The 26,914-nt window shown below is 56.3% G+C and overlaps 1 protein-coding gene across 1 annotated transcript; it reads left to right on the forward strand.

The window, feature by feature from the left end:
- Positions 1 to 26,914, forward strand: DAP3 (death associated protein 3). The gene is made up of 13 exons (XM_088465198.1): positions 1 to 15; positions 4,109 to 4,146; positions 4,350 to 4,454; positions 14,363 to 14,464; positions 14,539 to 14,647; positions 14,751 to 14,843; positions 15,815 to 15,945; positions 17,192 to 17,272; positions 19,769 to 19,927; positions 20,009 to 20,068; positions 21,259 to 21,348; positions 24,796 to 24,913; positions 26,304 to 26,914. The coding sequence occupies exons 2-13, from the start codon at positions 4,111 to 4,113 to the stop codon at positions 26,387 to 26,389; spliced, it is 1,170 nt and encodes a 389-aa protein (XP_088321324.1). The 5' UTR covers positions 1 to 15; positions 4,109 to 4,110; the 3' UTR covers positions 26,390 to 26,914.

The raw sequence follows: 26,914 nt of genomic DNA on the forward strand, positions 1-26,914 counted from the left end.
GGCCATGCACACATGGTAATGGGGGGGGGAGAGGGCTGCACACACGGTAGTGTGGGGGGGGGAGAGGGCTGCACACATGGTAGTGTGGGGGGGGAGAGGGCTGCACACATGGTAGTGTGGGGGGGGGAGAGGGGTGCACACATGGTAGTGTGGGGGGGAGAGGGCTGCACACATGGTAGTGTGGGGGGGAGAGGGCTGCACACATGGTAGTGTGGGGGGGAGAGGGCTGCACACATGGTAGTGTGGGGGGGAGAGGGCTGCACACATGGTAGTGTGGGGGGGAGAGGGCTGCACACATGGTAGTGTGGGGGGGAGAGGGCTGCACACATGGTAGTGTGGGGGGGAGAGGGCTGCACACATGGTAGTGTGGGGGGGAGAGGGCTGCACACATGGTAGTGTGGGGGGGAGAGGGCTGCACACATGGTAGTGTGGGGGGGAGAGGGCTGCACACATGGTAGTGTGGGGGGGAGAGGGCTGCACACATGGTAGTGTGGGGGGGGAGAGGGCTGCATACATGGTAATGGGGGGGAGAGGGCTGCACACATGGTAGTGTGGGGGGGGAGAGGGGTGCACACATGGTAGTGTGGGGGGGGAGAGGGGTGCACACATGGTAGTGTGGGGGGGGAGAGGGGTGCACACATGGTAGTGTGGGGGGGGAGAGGGGTGCACACATGGTAGTGTGGGGGGGGAGAGGGGTGCACACATGGTAGTGTGGGGGGGGAGAGGGGTGCACACATGGTAGTGTGGGGGGGGAGAGGGGTGCACACATGGTAGTGTGGGGGGGGAGAGGGGTGCACACATGGTAGTGTGGGGGGGGAGAGGGGTGCACACATGGTAGTGTGGGGGGGGAGAGGGCTGCACACATGGTAGTGTGGGGGGGGAGAGGGCTGCACACATGGTAGTGTGGGGGGGGAGAGGGCTGCACACATGGTAGTGTGGGGGGGGAGAGGGCTGCACACATGGTAGTGTGGGGGGGGAGAGGGCTGCACACATGGTAGTGTGGGGGGGAGAGGGCTGCACACATGGTAGTGTGGGGGGGAGAGGGCTGCACACATGGTAGTGTGGGGGGGAGAGGGCTGCACACATGGTAGTGTGGGGGGGAGAGGGCTGCACACATGGTAGTGTGGGGGGAGAGGGCTGCACACATGGTAGTGTGGGGGGGAGAGGGCTGCACACATGGTAGTGTGGGGGGGGAGAGGGCTGCACACATGGTAGTGTGGGGGGGGAGAGGGCTGCACACATGGTAGTGTGGGGGGGGAGAGGGCTGCACACATGGTAGTGTGGGGGGGGAGAGGGGTGCACACATGGTAGTGTGGGGGGGAGAGGGGTGCACACATGGTAGTGTGGGGGGGAGAGGGCTGCACACATGGTAGTGTGGGGGGGAGAGGGCTGCACACATGGTAGTGTGGGGGGGAGAGGGCTGCACACATGGTAGTGTGGGGGGGGAGAGGGCTGCACACATGGTAGTGTGGGGGGGAGAGGGCTGCACACATGGTAGTGTGGGGGGGAGAGGGCTGCACACATGGTAGTGTGGGGGGGAGAGGGCTGCACACATGGTAGTGTGGGGGGGAGAGGGCTGCACACATGGTAATGGGGGGGGAGAGGGCTGCACACATGGTAGTGTGGGGGGGAGAGGGCTGCACACATGGTAATGGGGGGGGAGAGGGCTGCACACATGGTAATGGGGGGGGGGAAGAGGGCTGCACACATGGTAGTGTGGGGGGGGGAGAGGGCTGCACACATGGTAGTGTGGGGGGGGGAGAGGGCTGCACACATGGTAGTGTGGGGGGGAGAGGGTTGCACACATGGTAATGGGGGGGGAGAGGGCTGCACACATGGTAGTGTGGGGGGGAGAGGGCTGCACACATGGTAGTGTGGGGGGGAGAGGGCTGCACACATGGTAGTGTGGGGGGGAGAGGGCTGCACACATGGTAATGGGGGGGGAGAGGGCTGCACACATGGTAGTGTGGGGGGGAGAGGGCTGCACACATGGTAGTGTGGGGGGGGGAGAGGGCTGCACACATGGTAGTGTGGGGGGGAGAGGGTTGCACACATGGTAATGGGGGGGGAGAGGGCTGCACACATGGTAATGGGGGGGGAGAGGGCTGCACACATGGTAATGGGGGGGAGAGGGCTGCACACATGGTAGTGTGGGGGGGAGAGGGCTGCACACATGGTAATGGGGGGGGGAGAGGGCTGCACACATGGTAGTGTGGGGGGGGGAGAGGGCTGCACACATGGTAGTGTGGGGGGGGGAGAGGGCTGCACACATGGTAGTGTGGGGGGGAGAGGGCTGCACACATGGTAATGGGGGGGGGAAGAGGGCTGCACACATGGTAGTGTGGGGGGGAGAGGGCTGCACACATGGTAGTGTGGGGGGGAGAGGGCTGCACACATGGTAATGGGGGGAGAGGGCTGCATACATGGTAGTGTGGGGGGGGGAGAGGGGTGCACACATGGTAATGGGGGGGGAGAGGGGTGCACACATGGTAATGGGGGGGGAGAGGGGTGCAGACATGGTAATGGGGGGGGAGAGGGCTGCACACATGGTAGTGTGGGGGGGGAGAGGGCTGCACACATGGTAATGGGGGGGGAGAGGGCTGCACACATGGTAATGGGGGGGAGGGCTGCACACATGGTAATGGGGGGGGGAGGGCTGCACACATGGTAATGGGGGGGGAGGTCTGCACACATGGTAATGGGGGGGGGGAGAGGGCTGCACACACGGTAGTGTGGGGGGGGGGAGAGGGCTGCACACATGGTAGTGTGGGGGGGAGAGGGCTGCACACATGGTAGTGTGGGGGGGAGAGGGCTGCACACATGGTAATGGGGGGGGGGGAGAGGGCTGCACACATGGTAATGGGGGGGGGGAGAGGGCTGCACACATGGTAATGGGGGGGGGGGAAGAGGGCTGCACACATGGTAATGGGGGGGGGAGAGCTGCACACATGGTAATGGGGGGGGGGGGAGAGCTGCACACATGGTAATGGGGGGGGGGAGAGAGCTGCACACATGGTAATGGGGGGGGAGAGCTGCACACATGGTAATGGGGGGGGGGGGAGCTGCACACATGGTAATGGGGGGGGGGGGGAGAGGGCTGCACACATGGTAATGGGGGGGGGAGAGGGCTGCACACATGGTAATGGGGGGGAGAGAGGGCTGCACACATGGTAATGGGGGGGGGAGAGGGCTGCACACATGGTAATGGGGGGGAGGGCTGCACCCACGGTAATGGGGGGGGAGAGGGCTGCACACACGGTAATATGGGGGGGGAGAGGGCTGCACACACGGTAATATGGGGGGGGAGAGGGCTGCACACACGGTAATGGGGGGGGGGAGAGGGGTGCAGACATGGTAATGGGGGGGGAGACGGGTGCAGACATGGTAATGGGGAGGGGAGAGGGGTGCAGACATGGTAATGGGGGGGGGAGAGGGGTGCAGACATGGTAATGGGGGGGGAAGGGGGCTGCACACATGGTAATGGGGGGGGGGGGAAGAGGGCTGCACACATGGTAATGGGTTCTCCTCCCGCCTCGGCCTGGCTGGTTCCCCTCCCGCCTCGGCCTGGCTGGTTCCCCTCCGGCTCCTCCCGCCTCGGCCTGGCTGGTTCCCCTCCGGCTGCTCCCGCCTCGGCCTGGCTGGTTCCCCTCCCGCCTCGGCCTGGCTGGTTCCCCTCCCGCCTCGGCCTGGCTGGTTCCCCTCCCGCCTCGGCCTGGCTGGTTCCCCTCCCGCCTCGGCCTGGCTGGTTCCCCTCCGGCTCCTCCCGCCTCGGCCTGGCTGGTTCCCCTCCGGCTCCTCCCGCCTCGGCCTGGCTGGTTCCCCTCCGGCTCCTCCCGCCTCGGCCTGGCTGGTTCCCCTCCGGCTCCTCCCGCCTCGGCCTGGCTGGTTCCCCTCCGGCTCCTCCCGCCTCGGCCTGGCTGGTTCCCCTCCGGCTCCTCCCGCCTCGGCCTGGCTGGTTCCCCTACCGCTCCTCCCGCCTCGGCCTGGCTGGTTCCCCTACCGCTCCTCCCGCCTCGGCCTGGCTGGTTCCCCTACCGCTCCTCCCGCCTCGGCCTGGCTGGCACTCTTCCTCCTGGTTAATATTGATGTTGTATTTGGCTTCTTTCAGGGATGATGCTGAGACAGCTTCATAAACCGGCCCAGAAGGTAATGGGGCTACTTGATGAATGACTTTATAATGAAGCCCTCTCTCATTTCATGCTGACAGTACTTGATTCACTATCAATTATTTTGTATAGTTACAAATGTTTAGTCTCATTGTTATTGTATAAAAATGAGAGAGAACTTGGTGTGTATGAGCTGCTGTAATTTCATACCGTCCATAGCTCACAGCACTTCTGTAATTACAGCTGGTGCCTGCCCATTGTGTGCCCAGGAGGGCACTGACCAGCGCCGGGTCCCCGGAAGAGCAGTCTTTCCCCAGAGATGTGTTTCGCACCAGTGAATGTGACCCGGTGAGTTCCAGAGCTTATGTCACAGGCATTCTGCGCTGAGATACTCCAGGGGACGGCCCTCATAGCACCCGTAGGGTGTACCATGCATCCTGGGGCACACGTCACCTACATTCCTCACCTGTCACTGTAAGGAACCTCTAGAATCATTACCATTATTTCTACTTCAGGGTCCATAAGGGATCCACAGGGTTGACCTTGGGGATATAGCTGGATCAGGATCTATGAGCACCACACAGTTAAGCTTTTAGCTCCCAGGATGCATTTGGGTCCTCCTCTATACCCCGCCCCCGAGCCACTGGCACCTCAGTGTAAGTTGGTGCCCGGCCGGAGTCGGTCACCGCGCGGGAGGGCTGCAGGAGCAGCCCCCAGAAGCTTTTTTAGTTTAACATAGATTTTGTTTATTTAATCTTTCTTTTTACTACAGACGGCAGCGAAGGGCTGTCTATTCAGACGCCCACACTGCCGCTCTGATCCCCAACTGGCGCCGCGATGCCAGTACTGATCTGGGGATCGCGGCGGGAGGACAGAGTCCGTGCTAGCCGGACTCTGTCTACCTCCCAGGACTGCTGCCGGAGTCGCCGGGGATTCAGGTAAGCCGCGCGTCGCTGGCTAGCGGCGGCGCGCGGAATGCCTTAAAATGCAGTCCTTTAGCCTCCGGTCCTGGGGACAGACCGGAGGCTGCTGGCAGTGGCGGTGGGCCCCCCATAACCCGTGGGACCACTAGACCACCAGGGTTAACAGGCATGCGGGAAGCCAGCATCCCTGGGGTTAATATGCTAGCCAGGGGAGGAAGCCTTCCCTGTTCAGCGGCTCCTCCCCTCAGCTCAGCGCGCCTTTCAGCGCGCAGTCTGGCGTCGCTGAGCTGCAGACTCTACGGCCACTCCTCCTCTGAGGTCTCTGGTGGCCATTTTCTCTGTGGCAGCGCAGATCTCAGGGAGCACGCGGACCGGTCCCCCTGTGTACCTCTCCCCTGATTAAGGACAGCGTACACAGCACTATAGCCCTCCCAGACACTGAATCTGGGAGGGTGATTGTAGTGTAAAGGTGCAGTGAGTATATCTTCCTGCATAGTATGTGACTATTGCTAGTGCTGCTGTCTGTGCTTATTTTCCGCTTACTGTCAGCTTATACCTATCCCTTTACTTCTCCTACAAGCCCTACAGGTGTGTGGGGGAGGGGCGTTTCTACTGACCTCACTTATATAGATCACGTATTTGTGAGGTCCGTCACATACAGTTGTGTGCTACTCAGTGCCATATTGTGGGCTGTTGTTCAGCACACCGGTGAGTGCGTTTACTTCTGCCCTGTTGCCAGATATATAATATATTCTGTCATGTCAGACGAGGAGGTTGAGCGCTCAGTGGCTCCGGTGTTGGCCTCCTGCGGACGCTGTTCTGCAGGAGTAGATAGGGAGGATTTGTCACAGGATGGCCTGTGTAGTCGGTGACAGGTGGCTCCTGGCCCATCCAGACCTTCTCTGGCGCAGGAACCACCGTGGGCGATGTTTTCTCAAGTGCTGGTGTCTATTGCGGACCGTCTGTCGGTCCCGACTCCTCTCCCTACTAGGGCGTTACCCCAGCCGACCATCCCCCATTCCCCGGGTGTCCCGCAGTTATTGCGGAGTCCTCCTGGGTTTCAGTCTGTGGGTACATATGCAGGGTTGCCTATGTATATACAGGCTTCCCCTGTGCCGCAGCAGCCTGTGGTACCTTTTCAGACCCCTATGGCGACGCCTCCACCCTGGGTGGATGTGCTCTCCAACTCCGTGCAAAGTTTGGCGGCCGCTTCCTTGGCTTTTCAGTCAATGTTGCAGACTGACATGCCTTCTAGGGTTTCAAAACGCCCACTCATGGCGCGGGCGGCTCAGGTATCGGACTCAGAGGGTTCCTCAGATGATGGGGAGGTCCCTGATGACACTGACTCGGACGCCTCGTTCCAGGAAATGGATACCAAGTCGTCCATTAATGTGCGAGCACTAGTTAGGGCGGTGCGAGCTATTCTTCTTATAGAGGATGAGGCACCGGTTCCTAAGTCGAAGTTTCCTAGTTTCAAAAAAACTAAGGTGGCTTCTGCGGTGTTTCCCCTGTCGGATCAGTTGACGGATCATATGGCGGTAGCTTGGCAGGCGCCCAGTAAGAGATTCCTTCCTCAGAAGCGGTTGGCTTCTAATTATCCCTTCCCTGAGGCACATTGTAAAAAATGGGAAACTCCACCGGCGGTGGATTCCCATGTCACCCGTTTAACTCGGGGCGCCACCTTACCATTACCGTCGATATCCTCGCTGAAGGATCCCACGGACAGGAAAGTTGAGACTTGCTTAAAGTCTATTTACTCCCTCTCCGGGGCGGTGGCCCGACCGTCCATGGCCATCTCCTGGGTGGCCAAGGCCATTGAGGGGTGGGCCAATGCATTGGAAGATACCTTCCCGGACGACGCTCCGGATGTCCAGCGGGCGTTGTTGGGACAAATGAGGGACGCCGCTTCTTACATTGGAGAAGCTTCTTTAGATGCTAGTCTGCTGACCTCGCGGGTATCGGCTGCAGCGGTGTCTGCCCGCCGATCCTTATGGTTGCGGTCCTGGAGAGCGGACTCTGATTCAAAGAAAGGCCTGGAGGCCTTACCTTTCAATGGGGAATTACTATTTGGTCCGGACTTGGACAAAATAGTGGACACCCTGGCTAAATCCAAGTCGGCCTTCCTCCCTTCGGCGGCACTGCCTGCTAAGATTCGGAGTTCGGCTTTTCGTTCCTTTCGGGTTCAGGGTAAGGCGAAAGGTCAGTCCTTCCCGAGACAGTCTGCAAGTAAGACGGCCTCTAAACCCAAGAAGCAAGCCTGGAGTGCTCGGCGCCCTTCTTCCAAGCAGAAAGATAAACCTGCGGCCTGATGGGACGGGCCTCCCTCTGGGGGACCTCAGAGTGGGAGGCCGACTTCTTCTATTTGCCCAGTGCTGGCACAATACCACCACGGATGTCTGGGTTCGAGAAGTGGTCTCCCAGGGGTACGCCCTGTCTTTTCGGCACAGACCACCCCACCAGTTTTTCTGCACGAGTCCTTCTCAGGACAAGACCAAGGCGTTACAGGTTCAGGAGGCTATAGAGTCCTTGCTGAAAGCAGGGGTCATTGTTCCCGTTCCTCTATCACAACGAGGGACGGGGTATTATTCGTCTCTGTTTCTGGTGCAGAAACCCAATGGTTCTCATCGCCCTATCCTCAACTTGAAGTCTCTGAACAAATTCCTCAGAGTTCCCAAGTTCAGGATGGAAACGTTACGTTCCATCATTCTGGCGATGGAACCGGGGGATTACATGGTGTCCCTGGATATCCAGGACGCCTACCTCCATGTTCCGATAGCACCTTCGCACCAGCGGTATCTGAGGTTCGCTATCCTTCAACACCATTACCAGTTCTGGGCGCTACCCTTTGGTCTCTCCACGGCACCGAGGGTGTTCACGAAGATTATGGCGGTCATGGCCGCACATCTTCGGAACCAGAATGTACGGCTACTAACGTATCTGGATGACCTCCTGTTGCTGGCGAGCTCCCCGGAGGTACTGCTTCAAAATCTCCACTTGACGGTCGCTTGCCTGCAAGCGGATGGGTGGCTGATAAATTGGAAAAAGTCCTCCCTGATTCCATCACAGCGGATGGTTCATTTGGGAGCCCTGCTGGATTCGCGTCAGCAAAGGATCTTCCTGACTCCGGAGAAGGTCGCCTCCCTACAGCTGCGGATACACAGTTGCCTGAGCCGTTGCCGCCTGTCAGTCCATTCGGCTATGAGAGTTCTGGGGTCCATGGTGTCGACATTCGACATGGTGGAATTTGCCCAGTTCCATTCCCGGCCCCTGCAGGGGCTGATTCTATCGGAATGGAACGGGTTACCTCACCGGATCCGCTCTCAGGTGCTGGTGTTGTCTCCGGACGTTCGGAAATCTTTGGCTTGGTGGCTTCAGACAGCTCATCTGGTCGAGGGGCGCCCATTTTGGATCCCGGACTGGGTCCTGCTCACGACGGATGCCAGTCTCCGGGGTTGGGGGGCAGTGACCGGCTCTTTGTCGCTTCAGGGTCGTTGGTCAGCGGAAGAAGCACTTCTCCCCATCAACATCCTGGAACTGCGGGCAGTATACAGGGCCCTGCAGTCGTCCGGCCCCGCTCTTCACGTAAGGGCGGTACAGGTGCAGTCCGACAACGCCACCACGGTGGCGTATATCAACCACCAAGGCGGAACTCGCAGTCAGGCTGCGATGTCGGAGGTGTCTCGTATCCTGACTTGGGCGGAGGGTCACATTTCGGCGGTCTTCATCCCCGGAGTCCTCAATTGGGAGGCGGACTTCCTCAGCTGTCACGACGTGCATCCCGGGGAATGGTCGCTTCACCCAGAGGTGTTTCAGCTGCTCGTGGACAGGTGGGGACTGCCGGAGCTGGACTTGATGGCCTCCCGTCACAATCACAAGTTGCCCGTTTACGGGTCAAGGACAAGAGACGCAGGCGCAAGTCTGGTGGACGCGCTGTCGGTGAAATGGACGTTTCACCTGGCGTATCTGTTTCCTCCGCTATCCCTGCTTCCTCGGGTTCTGCGGAAATTCAAGCAGGACAGCGGCATGCTCGTGCTGGTAGCTCCGGCGTGGCCCAGACGTCCTTGGTACTCCGATCTGAGGAGCCTCTCCATCGACGCTCCGTACCTTCTTCCTCAACGTCGGGACCTGTTGTCTCAGGGGCCCTGCCTTTACCCGGATCTGGGTCGGCTGTCTTTGACGGCGTGGCTCTTGAGACAGCCGTCTTGAGGTCTCGGGGCTTCTCCAGTTCGGTTATTGGTACGATGCTCAGGGCACGCAAGCCTGCTTCAGCACGGATTTATCACAGAGTGTGGCACACTTACTTTCAGTGGTGTGAGTCCAGACTTTATGATCCTCAGGTGTTCCGAGTTTCTAGGATCTTGGAATTTCTTCAGTCAGGATTGGATCTCGGCTTACGCCTTGCATCTCTGAAGGTTCATGTGTCCGCCTTGTCCGTGTGGTTTCAACGGCGGATTGCAATACTACCAGACGTTCACACCTTTTTCCAAGGTGTTCTCAGGATCCAGCCTCCCTTTGTGCCTCCTGTGGCTTCTTGGGACTTGGCGGTGGTGCTACGGGTCCTGCAGGGTCCTCCGTTTGAGCCTCTTGAGACGGTGGAGCTCAAGTGGCTGACATTTAAGACGGTTTTTCTCCTGGCAATTGCTTCGGCCAGGAGGGTGTCTGAATTGGGGGCGCTTTCCTGTCGCCCTCCTTTCCTGATTTTTCACCAGGACAGAGCGGTGCTCCGCACTCGTCCTGAGTTTTTGCCCAAAGTGGTCTCGAAGTTCCACATTTATCAGGAACTTGTTGTGCCAGCTTTTCAGTCCCCTGATCTTTCAGCTGGTGAGACTTCCTTAGATGTGGTCCGGGCACTTAGAATTTATGTAGACCGGACGGCTTCGGTTAGGAAGTCTGATTCCTTGTTTATCCTCTTTGGTTTTCACAAGAGGGGTTGGCCTGCCAACAAACAAACGTTAGCCCGTTGGCTTTGTTCCGTTATTTGTGAGGCTTATGCACAGGAGGGTTTACCTGTGCCAGCCTCTGTTAAGGCTCATTCCACTCGTTCTGTGGGTCCCTCTTGGGCTGCTAGACGTGGCGCTTCTGCTGTTCAGCTGTGTAAGGCGGCCACTTGGTCTTCAATTCAAACGTTTTTGAGGTTCTATGTGTTTGACACCTTCGCCTCTCAGGATGCATCCTTTGGGCGCTGGGTACTCCTTTCAGCACAGGAGCGTCCCCGCCCTTAGTTGAACTGCTTTGGGACATCCCTAAGGTCACCCTGTGGACCCCTATGGACCCTGAAGTAGAAAACAAGAGATATGGTAAGAACTTACCTTTGTTATCTCTGTTTCTACGAAGTCCATAGGGTCCACAGGGCGCCCGCCCTGACGCACCTGGCTTCATATGGGCTGTGTGGCTGGTCACCGGTTTTCCGTCTCCTATTGCTGTGAGTATGGTTCTTGTGTGTTCCAGTCTTCCTTCTCTCTGTTCCATATTCTCCTTCGGCCTGGGCTGCTTACCAACTGAGGTGCCTGTGGCTCGGGGGCGGGGTATAGGGGAGGACGGACCCAAGTGCATCCTGGGAGCTAAAAGCTTAACTGTGTGGTGCCCATGGATCCTGATCCAGCTATACCCCAAGGTCAACCCTGTGGACCCTATGGACTTCGTAGAAACAGAGATAACAAAGGTAAGTTCTTACCATATCTCTTGTTATTAATGGAGAAATGATGTTTATTTAGCTTCGACTTGATACGGTTGATCAATGTACGGGGGCTGCCCTGGCATGGTAATGGGGCGTATTGTCTATCCAGTCACTGAGCACCCTCAGGTTAATAATGCATCCCAGAATGTGCCACTCACCGGCTGGGGAGACGCAGGAAGTCTTGACAGTGCCGCCACTTACATGTATTTGCTTCAGCCAGTGCTGCTGCAATGCCAAGTGTATAGGTGTCAGCATTACTTAGCGTATAGCCGTGGTTCCCAAACTGTGCGCCGTGGCACCCTGGGGTGCCTTGGACACTTGCAGGGATCCCTCAGGTTGGTGGTCCAGCACCAAATCAAATTTATGGTCAATGTAATGTAAATATGAGGACAGACAGAAGCACAAACCTGTCACCACCTCATCCATGGGCCCAAACTGAGCCCATGGATGAGAGGTCAGCGCTATTTACTTCACTTTACTGCATTTTGTTCTGAATTTCTTTATAACAAACTTATACTTAGGGGTGCCTTGAAAACCATCCTGATACTCTAAGGTGCCGTGATTCAAAAAAGTTTGTGAACCACTGACGTGTAGTATTCCATCTATTGTCACCGTTACAGAACGTATAGTGCTCCATCTATTGTCACCGTTACAGAACGTATAGTGCGCCATCTATTGTCACCGTTACAGAACGTATAGTGCTCCATCTATTGTCACCGTTACAGAACGTAACTGATATGGGGGTACATGACCTTGGGGTGTCTGCCCTGTCATACTATGTGACCCCGCTCTCACCTGTACATAGTAAGTGATGAGCTGGATATGGGGGTACATGACCTTGGGGTGTCTGGCCTGTCATACTGTGTGACCCCGCTCTCACCTGTACATAGTAAGTGATGAGTTGGATATGGGGGTACATGACCTTGGGGTGTCAGGCCTGTCATACTGTGTGACCCCGCTCTCGCCTGTACATAGTAAGTGATGAGCTGGATATGGGGGTACATGACCTTGGGGTGTCTGGCCTGTCATACTGTGTGACCCCGCTCTCACCTGTACATAGTAAGTGATGAGCTGGATATGGGGGTACATGACCTTGGGGTGTCAGGGCTGTCATACTGTGTGACCCCGCTCTCACCTGTACATAGTAAGTGATGAGCTGGATATGGGGGTACATGACCTTGGGGTGTCTGGCCTGTCATACTGTGTGACCCCGCTCTCACCTGTACATAGTAAGTGATGAGTTGGATATGGGGGTACATGACCTTGGGGTGTCAGGCCTGTCATACTGTGTGACCCTGCTCTCACCTGTACATAGTAAGTGATGAGCTGGATATGGGGGTACATGACCTTGGGGTGTCAGGCCTGTCATACTGTGTGACCCTGCTCTCACCTGTACATAGTAAGTGGTGAGTTGGATATGGGGGTACATGACCTTGGGGTGTCAGGCCTGTCATACTGTGTGACCCTGCTCTCACCTGTACATAGTAAGTGATGAGTTGGATATGGTGGTACATGACCTTGGGGTGTCAGGCCTGTCATACTGTGTGACCCTGCTCTCACCTGTACATAGTAAGTGATGAGTTGGATATGGGGGTACATGACCTTGGGGTGTCTGCCCTGTCATACTGTGTGACCCCGCTCTCACCTGTACATAGTAAGTGATGAGCTGGATATGGGGGTACATGACCTTGGGGTGTCAGGCCTGTCATACTGTGTGACCCCGCTCTCACCTGTACATAGTAAGTGATGAGCTGGATATGGGGGTACATGACCTTGGGGTATCAGGCCTGTCATACTGTGTGACCCCGCTCTCACCTGTACATAGTAAGTGATGAGCTGGATATGGGGGTACATGACCTTGGGGTGTCTGGCCTGTCATACTGTGTGACCCCGCTCTCACCTGTACATAGTAAGTGATGAGCTGGATATGGGGGTACATGACCTTGGGGTGTCAGGCCTGTCATACTGTGTGACCCCGCTCTCGCCTGTACATAGTAAGTGATGAGCTGGATATGGGGGTACATGACCTTGGGGTGTCAGGCCTGTCATACTGTGTGACCCCGCTCTCGCCTGTAACATAGTAAGTGATGAGCTGGATATGGGGGTACATGACCTTGGGGTGTCAGGCCTGTCATACTGTGACCCCGCTCTCACCTGTACATAGTAAGTGATGAGCTGGATATGGGGGTACATGACCTTGGGGTGTCTGGCCTGTCATACTGTGTGACCCCGCTCTCACCTGTACATAGTAAGTGATGAGCTGGATATGGGGGTACATGACCTTGGGGTGTCAGGCCTGTCATACTGTGTGACCCCGCTCTCGCCTGTACATAGTAAGTGATGAGCTGGATATGGGGGTACATGACCTTGGGGTGTCAGGCCTGTCATACTGTGTGACCCCGCTCTCGCCTGTACATAGTAAGTGATGAGCTGGATATGGGGGTACATGACCTTGGGGTGTCAGGCCTGTCATACTGTGACCCCGCTCTCACCTGTACATAGTAAGTGATGAGCTGGATATGGGGGTACATGACCTTGGGGTGTCAGGCCTGTCATACTGTGTGACCCCGCTCTCACCTGTACATAGTAAGTGATGAGCTGGATATGGGGGTACATGACCTTGGGGTGTCAGGCCTGTCATACTGTGTGACCCTGCTCTCACCTGTACATAGTAAGTGATGAGCTGGATATGGGGGTACATGACCTTGGGGTGTCAGGCCTGTCATACTGTGTGACCCTGCTCTCACCTGTACATAGTAAGTGATGAGTTGGATATGGTGGTACATGACCTTGGGGTGTCAGGCCTGTCATACTGTGTGACCCCGCTCTCACCTGTACATAGTAAGTGATGAGCTGGATATGGGGGTACATGACCTTGGGGTGTCAGGCCTGTCATACTGTGTGACCCCGCTCTCACCTGTACATAGTAAGTGATGAGCTGGATATGGGGGTACATGACTTTGGGGTGTCAGGCCTGTCATACTGTGTGACCCCGCTCTCACCTGTACATAGTAAGTGATGAGCTGGATATGGGGGTACATGACCTTGGGGTGTCAGGCCTGTCATACTGTGTGACCCCGCTCTCACCTGTACATAGTAAGTGATGAGTTGGATATGGGGGTACATGACCTTGGGGTGTCAGGCCTGTCATACTGTGTGACCCCGCTCTCACCTGTACATAGTAAGTGATGAGTTGGATATGGGGGTACATGACCTTGGGGTGTCAGGCCTGTCATACTGTGTGACCCCGCTCTCACCTGTACATAGTAAGTGATGAGCTGGATATGGGGGTACATGACTTTGGGGTGTCAGGCCTGTCATACTGTGTGACCCCGCTCTCACCTGTACATAGTAAGTGATGAGCTGGATATGGGGGTACATGACCTTGGGGTGTCAGGCCTGTCATACTGTGTGACCCCGCTCTCACCTGTACATAGTAAGTGATGAGTTGGATATGGGGGTACATGACCTTGGGGTGTCAGGCCTGTCATACTGTGTGACCCCGCTCTCACCTGTACATAGTAAGTGATGAGTTGGATATGGGGGTACATGACCTTGGGGTGTCAGGCCTGTCATACTGTGTGACCCCGCTCTCACCTGTACATAGTAAGTGATGAGTTGGATAGTTTGGTCAGTCTTGGTCTCCTCTGCTCTAGGATGGTCACACAGAAGCACATGAAGGGCAGTTTTACACCATCCCCTCTCAGAAGATGAAGAACACCTTCCCCTATGGTCTTCCGGCTCGGTTCCAGTTACAGGTGAGTGTCTAGCTGGGGGCGCCCTCTCCCCGTCAGACAGGTGTGTGTACTTACTCTGCTTCTTCTCTTCCCAGTGTAAGACCTTCAGTGAGACCAGTCTGATGGTGCGGAGACCTGCCCTGGAACTCATCCGTTACCTAAGGAACACGCAGTTCTCTCATCCGGCCGTGCGCTACCTGTTGTGTATCCTTCCTGTGAACCCCGAGGGTGTGTTAGATGAGTGCCCTGTCACTCGGGTGCTCCCCCTGTAGGTGGGGAGAGGACTTTTCCTTCACTAATCTTGCAGATGGAAAGAATGGGACGGGGAAGAGCCTCTCGTTGTGCCATGTCCTACACTATTGCCAGTCTAAGGGCTGGCTTATCCTCCACCTGCCCGATGGTAAGTGTAGTATAACCGTGTGTACGTGGGCTCTGTGCCCTCAGCCACTGACGTGGAATATAATGCGTCCTGCAAAACCATGAACAGAGCAACAGGAATGTATACGGCTGATGGTGGCAGATACAGGGTGAGGCTGGGGGTCTGGTTACTGCACTATGTGCAATCAGAGGGACACGTGTTACTGAGGGGGGGTCACCATACCTAAGGTCTCAGAGGAGGGGGGGGCGGGGTGTTCTGTGGAGGGTACAGGACATCCAGGGGACTCATAGGCATAAATATAATACATAGGGAGGAAGAGGGCAGAGTGTACAGTATATTCCTGGTGTCTCAGGGGTACATGTGTGATACAGAGGGTGTCACCTGGGGGGGGGGGGGAGGGGGTAGGATATACTGGAGGTCTCAGGGGTACATGTGTGATACAGAGGGTGTCACCTGGGGGGGAGGGGGTTGGATATACTGGAGGTCTCAGGGGTACATGTGTGATACAGAGGGTGTCACCTGGGAGGGGGGGGGTTGGATATACTGGAGGTCTCAGGGGTACATGTGTGATACAGAGGGTGTCACCTGGGAGGGGGGGGGTTGGATATACTGGAGGTCTCAGGGGTACATGTGTGATACAGAGGGTGTCACCTGGGGGGGGAGGGGGTTGGATATACTGGAGGTCTCAGGGGTACATGTGTGATACAGAGGGTGTCACCTGGGAGGGGGGGGGGTTGGATATACTGGAGGTCTCAGGGGTACATGTGTGATACAGAGGGTGTCACCTGGGAGGGGGGGGGTTGGATATACTGGAGGTCTCAGGGGTACATGTGTGATACAGAGGGTGTCACCTGGGGGGGGAGGGGGTTGGATATACTGGAGGTCTCAGGGGTACATGTGTGGTGACACAGAGGGTGTGACCTGGGGGTGCTGGTTTGGGCGTGTGGCCTGCGGTGGGAGACTGTGACGTTGTGTGTACCCTCTGATTACAGCACATACTCTGGTGAAGAACTGTAAGGAGATGATGCCGTCAGCCCATAACAAGGACAGGCTGGACCAGCCTCTGGAAGCCTCGGCCTGGCTGAAACACTTCAAAGCCTCCAATGAGCATTTCCTCTCACAGGTGACTGTAATGCGCTATATGTACTGCTCCTCGGGATAGGACGAGGTCACGCTGCGATCAGGTTAGGATGAGGTCACGCTGCATCATGTGATCATGTTGGGAGGAGGTCACGCTGCGATCAGGTTAGGATGAGGGCACGCTGCGATCAGGTTGGGACGCGGTCAGGCTGCATTATGTGATCAGGTTGGGAGGAGGTCACGCTGCGATCAGGTTGGGAGGAGGTCACGCTGCCATCAGGTTGGGAGGCGGTCACGCTGCCATCAGGTTGGGAGGCGGTCACGCTGCCATCAGGTTGGGAGGCGGTCACGCTGCCATCAGGTTGGGAGGCGGTCACGCTGCCATCAGGTTGGGAGGCGGTCACGCTGCCATCAGGTTGGGAGGCGGTCACGCTGCCATCAGGTTGGGAGGCGGTCACGCTGCCATCAGGTTGGGAGGCGGTCACGCTGCCATCAGGTTGGGAGGCGGTCACGCTGCCATCAGGTTGGGAGGCGGTCACGCTGCCATCAGGTTGGGAGGCGGTCACGCTGCCATCAGGTTGGGAGGCGGTCACGCTGCCATCAGGTTGGGAGGCGGTCACGCTGCCATCAGGTTGGGAGGCGGTCACGCTGCCATCAGGTTGGGAGGCGGTCACGCTGCCATCAGGTTGGGAGGCGGTCACGCTGCCATCAGGTTGGGAGGCGGTCACGCTGCCATCAGGTTGGGAGGCGGTCACGCTGCCATCAGGTTGGGAGGCGGTCACGCTGCCATCAGGTTGGGAGGCGGTCACGCTGCCATCAGGTTGGGAGGCGGTCACGCTGCCATCAGGTTGGGAGGCGGTCACGCTGCCATCAGGTTGGGAGGCGGTCACGCTGCCATCAGGTTGGGAGGCGGTCACGCTGCCATCAGGTTGGGAGGCGGTCACGCTGCCATCAGGTTGGGAGGCGGTCACGCTGCCATCAGGTTGGGAGGCGGTCACGCTGCCATCAGGTTGGGAGGCGGTCACGCTGCCATCAGGTTGGGAGGCGGTCACGCTGCCATCAGGTTGGGAGGCGGTCACGCTGCCATCAGGTTGGGAGGCGGTCACGCTGCCATCAGGTTAGGATATGGGTCTGCGCCCTGTGATATAATCGGCACCATGTGTCAGTCTGTAGAGTGATGGAGCCTGTAGGACTATGTCTGAGTGCTGGGACTCTCCCTGTCTGTGTAATATATTGTAGCGTCCTCTGTCCGTTCTGTTCAGTCTGATTCTGGCGTCTTTTATGTTCAGATACAAACAACGCAGAGATACGTGTGGAGCAAGCGCGATGCCACAGACAGAGGGAGACTGCTGGGAGAGGTGGTGGATCAGGTACCACAAACCTTTCCCCATCCAGAGATTTATCCCAGATGCGTCCTACATACAGGAATATGATAGCAAGCAATGTGTTACTGTATATTACAGAGACATGAGGGACTGGGAGGTGAGGGATCGGATGCTGGGGGCTGGGAGAGGTGGGGGGTCGGATGCTGGGGAATGGGAGAGGTGGGGGGTCGGATGCTGGGGGCTGGGAGAGGTGGGGGGTCGGATGCTGGGGGCTGGGAGAGGTGGGGGGTCGGATGCTGCGGAATGGGAGAGGTGAGGGATCGGATGCTGGGGACTGGGAGAGGTGGGAGATCGGATGCTGGGGACTGGGAGGTGAGGGATTGGATGCTGGGGAATGGGAGAGGTGGGGGGTCGGATGCTGGGGGCTGGGAGAGGTGGGGGGTCGGATGCTGGGGGCTGGGAGAGGTGAGGGATCGGATGCTGGGGGCTGGGAGAGGTGGGGGGTCGGATGCTGCGGAATGGGAGAGGTGAGGGATCGGATGCTGGGGACTGGGAGAGGTGGGAGATCGGATGCTGGGGACTGGGAGGTGAGGGATCGGATGCTGGGGAATGGGGGAGGTGAGGGATCGGATGCTGGGGAATGGGAGAGGTGGGGGGTCGGATGCTGGGGGTTGGGAGAGGTGGGGGGTCGGATGCTGCGGAATGGGAGAGGTGGGGGATCGGATGCTGGGGACTGGGAGAGGTGGGAGGTCGGATGCTGGGGACTGGGGGAGGTGGGAGGTCGGATGCTGGGGACTGGGGGAGGTGGGGGGTCGGATGCTGGGGACTGGGGGAGGTGGGGGGTCGGATGCTGGGGACTGGGAGGTGAGGGGTCGGATGCTGGGGAATGGGAGAGGTGAGGGATCGGATGCTGGGGGCTGGGAGAGGTGGGAGATCGGATGCTGGGGACTGGGAGGTGAGGGATTGGATGCTGGGGAATGGGAGAGGTGGGGGGTCGGATGCTGGGGGCTGGGAGAGGTGAGGGATCGGATGCTGGGGGCTGGGAGAGGTGGGGGGTCGGATGCTGGGGAATGGGAGAGGTGAGGGATCGGATGCTGGGGACTGGGAGAGGTGGGAGATCGGATGCTGGGGACTGGGAGGTGAGGGATCGGATGCTGGGGAATGGGAGAGGTGGGGGGTCGGATGCTGGGGGTTGGGAGAGGTGGGGGGTCGGATGCTGCGGAATGGGAGAGGTGGGGGATCGGATGCTGGGGACTGGGAGAGGTGGGAGGTCGGATGCTGGGGACTGGGGGAGGTGGGGGGTCGGATGCTGGGGACTGGGGGAGGTGGGGGGTCGGATGCTGGGGACTGGGAGGTGAGGGGTCGGATGCTGGGGAATGGGAGAGGTGAGGGGTCGGATGCTGGGGGCTGGGAGAGGTGGGAGATCGGATGCTGGGGACTGGGAGGTGAGGGATTGGATGCTGGGGAATGGGAGAGGTGGGGGGTCGGATGCTGGGGGCTGGGAGAGGTGAGGGATCGGATGCTGGGGGCTGGGAGAGGTGGGGGGTCGGATGCTGGGGAATGGGAGAGGTGAGGGATCGGATGCTGGGGGCTGGGAGAGGTGGGAGATCGGATGCTGGGGGCTGGGAGGCGAGGGATCGGATGCTGGGGAATGGGAGAGGTGGGGGGTCGGATGCTGGGGGCTGGGAGAGGTGGGGGGTCGGATGCTGGGGGCTGGGAGAGGTGAGGGATCGGATGCTGGGGAATGGGAGAGGTGAGGGATCGGATGCTGGGGAATGGGAGAGGTGAGGGATCGGATGCTGGGGACTGGGAGGTGAGGAATCGGATGCTGGGGACTGGGAGGTGAGGGATCGGATGCTGGGGACTGGGAGGTGAGGGATCGGATGCTGGGAGGTGAGGGATCGGATGCTGGGGACTGGGAGGTGAGATATCGGATGCTGGGGACTGGGAGGTGAGGAATCGGATGCTGGGGACTGGGAGGTGAGGGATCGGATGCTGGGAGGTGAGGGATCGGATGCTGGGGACTGGGAGGTGAGGGATCGGATGCTGGGGAATGGGAGAGGTGAGGGATCGGATGCTGGGGAATGGGAGAGGTGAGGGATCGGATGCTGGGGAATGGGAGAGGTGAGGGATCGGATGCTGGGGACTGGGAGAGGTGGGGGATCGGATGCTGGGGGCTGCTTTACGAGGTGAGGGATCGGATGCTGGGGACTGGGAGAGGTGGGGGATCGGATGCTGGGGGCTGGGAGAGGTGAGGAATCGGATGCTGGGGACTGGGAGAGGTGGGGGATCAGATGCTGGGGACTGGGAGGTGAGGGATCGGATGCTGGGAGGTGAGGGAACGGATGCTGGGAGGTGAGGGATCAGATGCTGGGGAATGGGAGAGGTGGGGGATCGGATGCTGGGGACTGGGAGAGGTGGCAGATCGGATGCTGGGGGCTGGGAGAGGTGGGGGATCGGATGCTGGGGACTGGGAGAGGTGGGGGATGAGGAATTGGACTTGGCTGTCCTGTATATAGAACATTCTGTTTCTGATCTCAGGGCCTGACCAGAGTGAAGAACGCCAGTGACGTTGTTGGGGTGGTGGTAAAAGAACTGAAGAGTCAGAGTGGTGGGGACACTTTCCGTCTGCTTGTGTCCGTAGATGGCATCAACGCTTTCTGGGGCAGGACAACCCTACTGAAAGAGGACAAGAGCTTTGTGAGGACCCTAAACCCCCCCGTTCCCATTCAGCTGTTGCTTACCTCCGAGTAACCTCATCCGTTATCCTGTCTGTTCCAGGTGTCTCCAGAGGAACTGACTCTTGTCCATAACTTCAGGAAGTTGGTGAAGAACGATTGGGTGAGAAGTATACTCAGATCTCCCACGTCCTGGCATGTGGTAACGGTGGGGTCATGTATACAACGATGACAGTACGGCCATAATAACGGTCATAGGGGGGGGGATTTAATTGGCCGCTCAGTTTACCTTGCAGCTAATTACCCGTGCCTTGTGGGTGTAATGTGCTTTCTTCAGAGTCCATAGGGCTCCACAGAGAGACAATGGGGTGTAAGTGGGACCTGGAGGACCGGACACAAAACGGCAAAGCTTTCAATCCTAGGATGCTCCAGTCCTCTCCCCTATACCCTGCCCACAGCCTGAGGGCATCTCAGTGGAGGTCCGGCAGGAGCTGGGTCACCATTTATAATAATGGGGCTGCTTTACGCGGCTGAAGTTTAATTTTATTTCTGGTGTTTTACTACTGAGCAGAGCAGACACAGTCCTCCCACCCCGGGGCTCCCAGGCTGGGAGGACGACTTCAAGTCACCCAGTTTTGGCGACACCCAGGCGTCTGTGGTGGTCTAAGAGAAGTGGTCTCCCACGGATATGCCCTCTCCTTCCTGAGGCGACCCCCTCCCCCGCAGCAGTTCTTTTGGTATAGTGGGGCAGGCCTGGAGCATCCTGGGACATGTGAAGTTTTGCTGTTGGTGTCTGGTCCCCCAGGTCCTACCTACACCCCATTGTCTCCCCTATGGACTTTGAAGAAAGAGGGTACGTTTTACCATAACTCTCCTTATTCCATTAAATAGCATTTCTTCCTGCGCGCTAATCCACTCATTCTGCGGAATTGACGGGTATTCCCCAACGGGCGCCTTTTTGTCACGGACTTTCTCGCAGCTTCTGAAGCTGGAAAGTCCACCTCTGTGGGCTAACGCAAAGGGTAATTGCGGGTGACTGAATTTCTTGGTGGGGGTAAATAGACTCCACCCCCCCCCCTCCTTTACAGAGCCCCCCCCCCCCATTTCATCCTTATGTAACGTCCTCAGCTTATGTATATCATGATGACATTCTTTAGCGCTCTGAGCGAATAAGCCTCTTTCTTTACCTTCCCTTACTCGCAGGCAGGAGCTCCATGTATTGCCGGGTGAGTGGTTAGTATTAGAATAGGGGGTCCTGAGTGTAATCGGTGTAACCCGCTGCACCAGCGTCACTGTGTAACCACCTATAAATCTTCTGCCATTGGTGTAACACTGCTGTATTACTTTCCATAGACAGGAGGCGCTGTGGTCCTGAGTGTCAATCAGAGGGGGTCTCTGTTCTCACCAAAGTCTGCGTATCTCCCCCAGGCTCTCCTGGGAAAGGTAATTACCCCGCACTGATCGTGATGTCCCTTCTTCCCTGGTTACCCCTGTCTGTGTCACACCCGTCTGTCTGCCGCTCCCTTTTAGAATGTAAGCTCTTACGAGCAGGGCCCTCTCTCCTCTTGTGCTTCTCCTTACTTTACTTTCATCTACTTCTTACCTCCCAGCAGGGCACCTAACACTTGGGTGCATATCTAGGTGTTATTGTCACTAATGTAGCATTCCTGGGTACATAAGCCCATCTCCCAGTGCTCAGTAACCCCTGGTGTCAGTGTACAAACGCCTGTGTGATGGAGCAGAGAGATCACACTGATTCCTGGACACATAGCCCATCTCCCAGTGCTCAGTAACCCCTGGTGTCAGTGTACAAACGCCTGTGTGATGGAGCAGAGAGATCACACTGATTCCTGGGTACATAAGCCCATCTCCCAGTGCTCAGTAACCACTGGTGTCAGCGTACAAACGCCTGTGTGATGGAGCAGAGAGATCACACTGATTCCTGGGTACATAAGCCCATCTCCCAGTGATCAGTAACCCCTGGTGTCAGTGTACAAACGCCTGTGTGATGGAGCAGAGAGATCACACTGATTCCTGGGTACATAAGCCCATCTCCCAGTGCTCAGTAACCCCTGGTGTCAGCGTACAAACGCCTGTGTGATGGAGCAGAGAGATCACACTGATTCCTGGACACATAGCCCATCTCCCAGTGCTCAGTAACCCCTGGTGTCAGTGTACAAACGCCTGTGTGATGGAGCAGAGAGATCACACTGATTCCTGGGTACATAAGCCCATCTCCCAGTGCTCAGTAACCCCTGGTGTCAGTGTACAAACGCCTGTGTGATGGAGCAGAGAGATCACACTGATTCCTGGGTACATAAGCCCATCTCCCAGTGCTCAGTAACCACTGGTGTCAGCGTACAAACGCCTGTGTGATGGAGCAGAGAGATCACACTGATTCCTGGGTACATAAGCCCATCTCCCAGTGCTCAGTAACCCCTGGTGTCAGCGTACAAACGCCTGTGTGATGGAGCAGAGAGATCACACTGATTCCTGGGTACATAAGCCCATCTCCCAGTGCTCAGTAACCCCTGGTGTCAGCGTACAAACGCCTGTGTGATGGAGCAGAGAGATCACACTGATTCCTGGGTACATAAGCCCATCTCCCAGTGCTCAGTAACCCCTGGTGTCAGTGTACAAACGCCTGTGTGATGGAGCAGAGAGATCACACTGATTCCTGGGTACATAAGCCCATCTCCCAGTGCTCAGTAACCCCTGGTGTCAGCGTACAAACGCCTGTGTGATGGAGCAGAGAGATCACACTGATTCCTGGGTACATAAGCCCATCTCCCAGTGCTCAGTAACCACTGGTGTCAGCGTACAAACGCCTGTGTGATGGAGCAGAGAGATCACACTGATTCCTGGGTACATAAGCCCATCTCCCAGTGCTCAGTAACCACTGGTGTCAGCGTACAAACGCCTGTGTGATGGAGCAGAGAGATCACACTGATTCCTGGGTACATAAGCCCATCTCCCAGTGCTCAGTAACCCCTGGTGTCAGCGTACAAACGCCTGTGTGATGGAGCAGAGAGATCACACTGATTCCTGGACACATAGGCCCATCTCCCAGTGCTCAGTAACCACTGGTGTCAGCGTACAAACGCCTGTGTGATGGAGCTGAGAGATCACACTGATTCCTGGACACATAGGCCCATCTCCCAGTGCTCAGTAACCCCTGGTGTCAGCGTACAAACGCCTGTGTGATGGAGCAGAGAGATCACACTGATTCCTGGGTACATAAGCCCATCTCCCAGTGCTCAGTAACCCCTGGTGTCAGCGTACAAACGCCTGTGTGATGGAGCAGAGAGATCACACTGATTCCTGGGTACATAAGCCCATCTCCCAGTGATCAGTAACCCCTGGTGTCAGTGTACAAACGCCTGTGTGATGGAGCAGAGAGATCACACTGATTCCTGGACACATAGGCCCATCTCCCAGTGCTCAGTAACCACTGGTGTCAGCGTACAAACGCCTGTGTGATGGAGCTGAGAGATCACACTGATTCCTGGACACATAGGCCCATCTCCCAGTGCTCAGTAACCCCTGGTGTCAGCGTACAAACGCCTGTGTTATGGAGCAGAGAAGAACAGCTGGAAGTTGTTGTCCCATCACTGGTCTCTGACATAGTTACTGCTCACCTGTGCACCATTGCAGGGTCAGTCGCTGGGCTCGCCTGTGCACCATTGCAGGGTCAGTCGCTGGGCTCACCTGTGCACCATTGCAGGGTCAGTCGCTGGGCTCACCTGTGCACCATTGCAGGGTCAGTCGCTGGGCTCGCCTGTGCACCATTGCAGGGTCAGTCGCTGGGCTCACCTGTGCACCATTACAAGGTCAGTCGCTGGGCTCACCTGTGCACCATTGCAGGGTCAGTCGCTGGGCTCGCATTGCACCATTGCAGGGTCAGTCGCTGGGCTCACCTGTGCACCATTACAAGGTCAGTCGCTGGGCTCACCTGTGCACCATTGCAGGGTCAGTCGCTGGGCTCGCCTGTGCACCATTGCAGGGTCAGTCGCTGGGCTCACCTGTGCACCATTACAAGGTCAGTCGCTGGGCTCACCTGTGCACCATTGCAGGGTCAGTCGCTGGGCTCGCATTGCACCATTGCAGGGTCAGTCGCTGGGCTCACCTGTGCACCATTACAAGGTCAGTCGCTGGGCTCACCTGTGCACCATTGCAGGGTCAGTCGCTGGGCTCACCTGTGCAACATTGAAGGGTCAGTCGCTGGGCTCACCTGTGCAACATTGAAGGGTCAGTCGCTGGGCTCACCTGTGCACCATTGCAGGGTCAGTCGCTGGGCTCACCTGTGCACCATTGCAGGGTCAGTCGCTGGGCTCACCTGTGCACCATTGCAGGGTCAGTCGCTGGGCTCACCTGTGCACCATTGCAGGGTCAGTCGCTGGGCTCACCTGTGCACCATTGCAGGGTCAGTCGCTGGGCTCACCTGTGCACCATTGCAGGGTCACTCGCTGGGCTCACCTGTGCACCATTACAGGGTCAGTCGCTGGGCTCACCTGTGCACCATTGCAGGGTCACTCGCTGGGCTCGCCTGTGCACCATTGCAGGGTCAGTCGCTGGGCTCACCTGTGCACCATTACAGGGTCAGTCGCTGGGCTCACCTGTGCACCATTGCAGGGTCACTCGCTGGGCTCACCTGTGCACCATTACAGGGTCAGTCGCTGGGCTCACCTGTGCACCATTGCAGGGTCACTCGCTGGGCTCGCCTGTGCACCATTGCAGGGTCAGTCGCTGGGCTCACCTGTGCACCATTACAGGGTCAGTCGCTGGGCTCACCTGTGCACCATTGCAGGGTCAGTCGCTGGGCTCGCATTGCTCTGAGGCCAGTATCTTGCAGATTACCTTGTACATCTCTCCCTTTTCCCCACCTGACAGGAGGCATTTGATGTGCTGGACCCGTTTATCCCGATACAAGTTGAGAAATACAGCGAGAAGGAGTTTGAAAGCTGCTTCCAGTACTATATGGACAGGAAATGGTTACAGCACGAGAGAGGTGAGAGGTGTGCGATAAATATATAGGCCATATATTGTATGTGACATACAGCGCCCTCTATAGTCTCTGCCTGTACATTACACACAGTATATACCATATATATATATATAAGGATACAGCGCCCTCTCTAGTCTCTGCCTGTACATTACACACAGTATATACCATATATATATAAGGATACAGCGCCCTCTATAGTCTCTGCCTGTACATTACACACGGTATATACCATATATAAGGATACAGCGCCCTCTCTAGTCTCTGCCTGTACATTACACACAGTATATACCATATATATATATATATAAGGATACAGCGCCCTCTCTAGTCTCTGCCTGTACATTACACACAGTATATACCATATATATATATAAGGATACAGCGCCCTCTATAGTCTCTGCCTGTACATTACACACGGTATATACCATATATATAAGGATACAGCGCCCTCTCTAGTCTCTGCCTGTACATTACACACGGTATATACCACATATATAAGGATACAGCGCCCTCTATAGTCTCTGCCTGTACATTACACACGGTATATACCATATATAAGGATACAGCGCCCTCTCTAGTCTCTGCTTGTACATTACACACAGTATATACCATATATATATATATATATAAGGATACAGCGCCCTCTCTAGTCTCTGCCTGTACATTACACACAGTATATACCATATATATATATAAGGATACAGCGCCCTCTCTAGTCTCTGCCTGTACATTACACACGGTATATACCACATATATAAGGATACAGCGCCCTCTCTAGTCTCTGCCTGTACATTACACACGGTATATACCACATATATAAGGATACAGCGCCCTCTCTAGTCTCTGCCTGTACATTACACACGGTATATACCATATATCTAAGGATACAGCGCCGTCTATAGTCTCTGCCTGTACATTACACACGGTATATACCATATATATAAGGATACAGCGCCCTCTATAGTCTCTGCCTGTACATTACACACGGTATATACCATATATAAGGATACAGCGCCCTCTATAGTCTCTGCCTGTACATTACACACGGTATATACCATATATAAGGATACAGCGCCTTCTCTAGTCTCTGCCTGTACATTACACACGGTATATACCACATATATAAGGATACAGCGCCCTCTATAGTCTCTGCCTGTACATTACACACGGTATATACCATATATATAAGGATACAGCGCCCTCTATAGTCTCTGCCTGTACATTACACACGGTATATACCATATATATAAGGATACAGCGCCCTCTATAGTCTCTGCCTGTACATTACACACGGTATATACCATATATAAGGATACAGCGCCCTCTATAGTCTCTGCCTGTACATTACACACCACCCTCAGGGACTGAGTGCACCTCTTGTTCTGTGTTCCAGCCCGGACAGAGGAGGGGAAGATGGAGCTACTGTTTCTGTGTAATTATAACCCACGAGAGATGGAGAAGATATGCGCGTTCCTCTGATCTGACAGCGGCGCAATGCCGCTGTCTATGCATCAGGGATTTATACCCGGACATCACACACTTCTGTGCTCAATTCTTTGTTATCAAACCAGACAAACTATTCATCCTCTTACCCAATGTAGGAACGGAATTCTGTATATACCTGTATCTATAGAGGGATCACAGAGCTGGTCTGAATGGTTCCTGAAGTCTAATGATTATTACAGTGTCCCCGAATACAACCTCCCGCTGCCATTCTGTCCTGCTAGATCTAGACCCTCCCCTGTGCCGCTGTGTCTAACCGGCTATGTTACAGTGCCACTGTGTACATCCGGCGACGTCCGGGTGCCGTTGTGTCCATACAGCAATGTACCGGTGCCGCTATATCCATCCGGTGACGTATCGGTACTGCTGTTTGTACATATCATCCCCGGAGACTGACTGTTCACGTGTGAAGTTCCCAGCACCAATTTCTGTCTGTCGGGCATCCTTGGGGTGTATCATTGTGATATTTAAAATTTATATAAAACATATTTTTTTCTTGTA

The sequence above is a fragment of the Taudactylus pleione genome, unplaced genomic scaffold (genome assembly GCF_031769625.1).
Source record: "Taudactylus pleione unplaced genomic scaffold, aTauple2 ptg001907l, whole genome shotgun sequence".
Taxonomy (NCBI): Eukaryota; Metazoa; Chordata; class Amphibia; order Anura; family Myobatrachidae; genus Taudactylus; species Taudactylus pleione.

What these genes read in the sequence shown, in the direction of transcription:
- DAP3 (XM_088465198.1), top strand. Translation starts at nt 4,111, where the DNA reads ATGATGCTGAGACAGCTTCATAAACCGGCCCAGAAG. An exon ending in ATGAGCATTTCCTCTCACAG is followed by an intron (nt 15,946 to 17,191) that starts GTGACTGTAATG and finishes TTTTATGTTCAG; the next exon opens with ATACAAACAACGCAGAGATA. An exon ending in CCCAGGCTCTCCTGGGAAAG is followed by an intron (nt 21,349 to 24,795) that starts GTAATTACCCCG and finishes CCCACCTGACAG; the next exon opens with GAGGCATTTGATGTGCTGGA.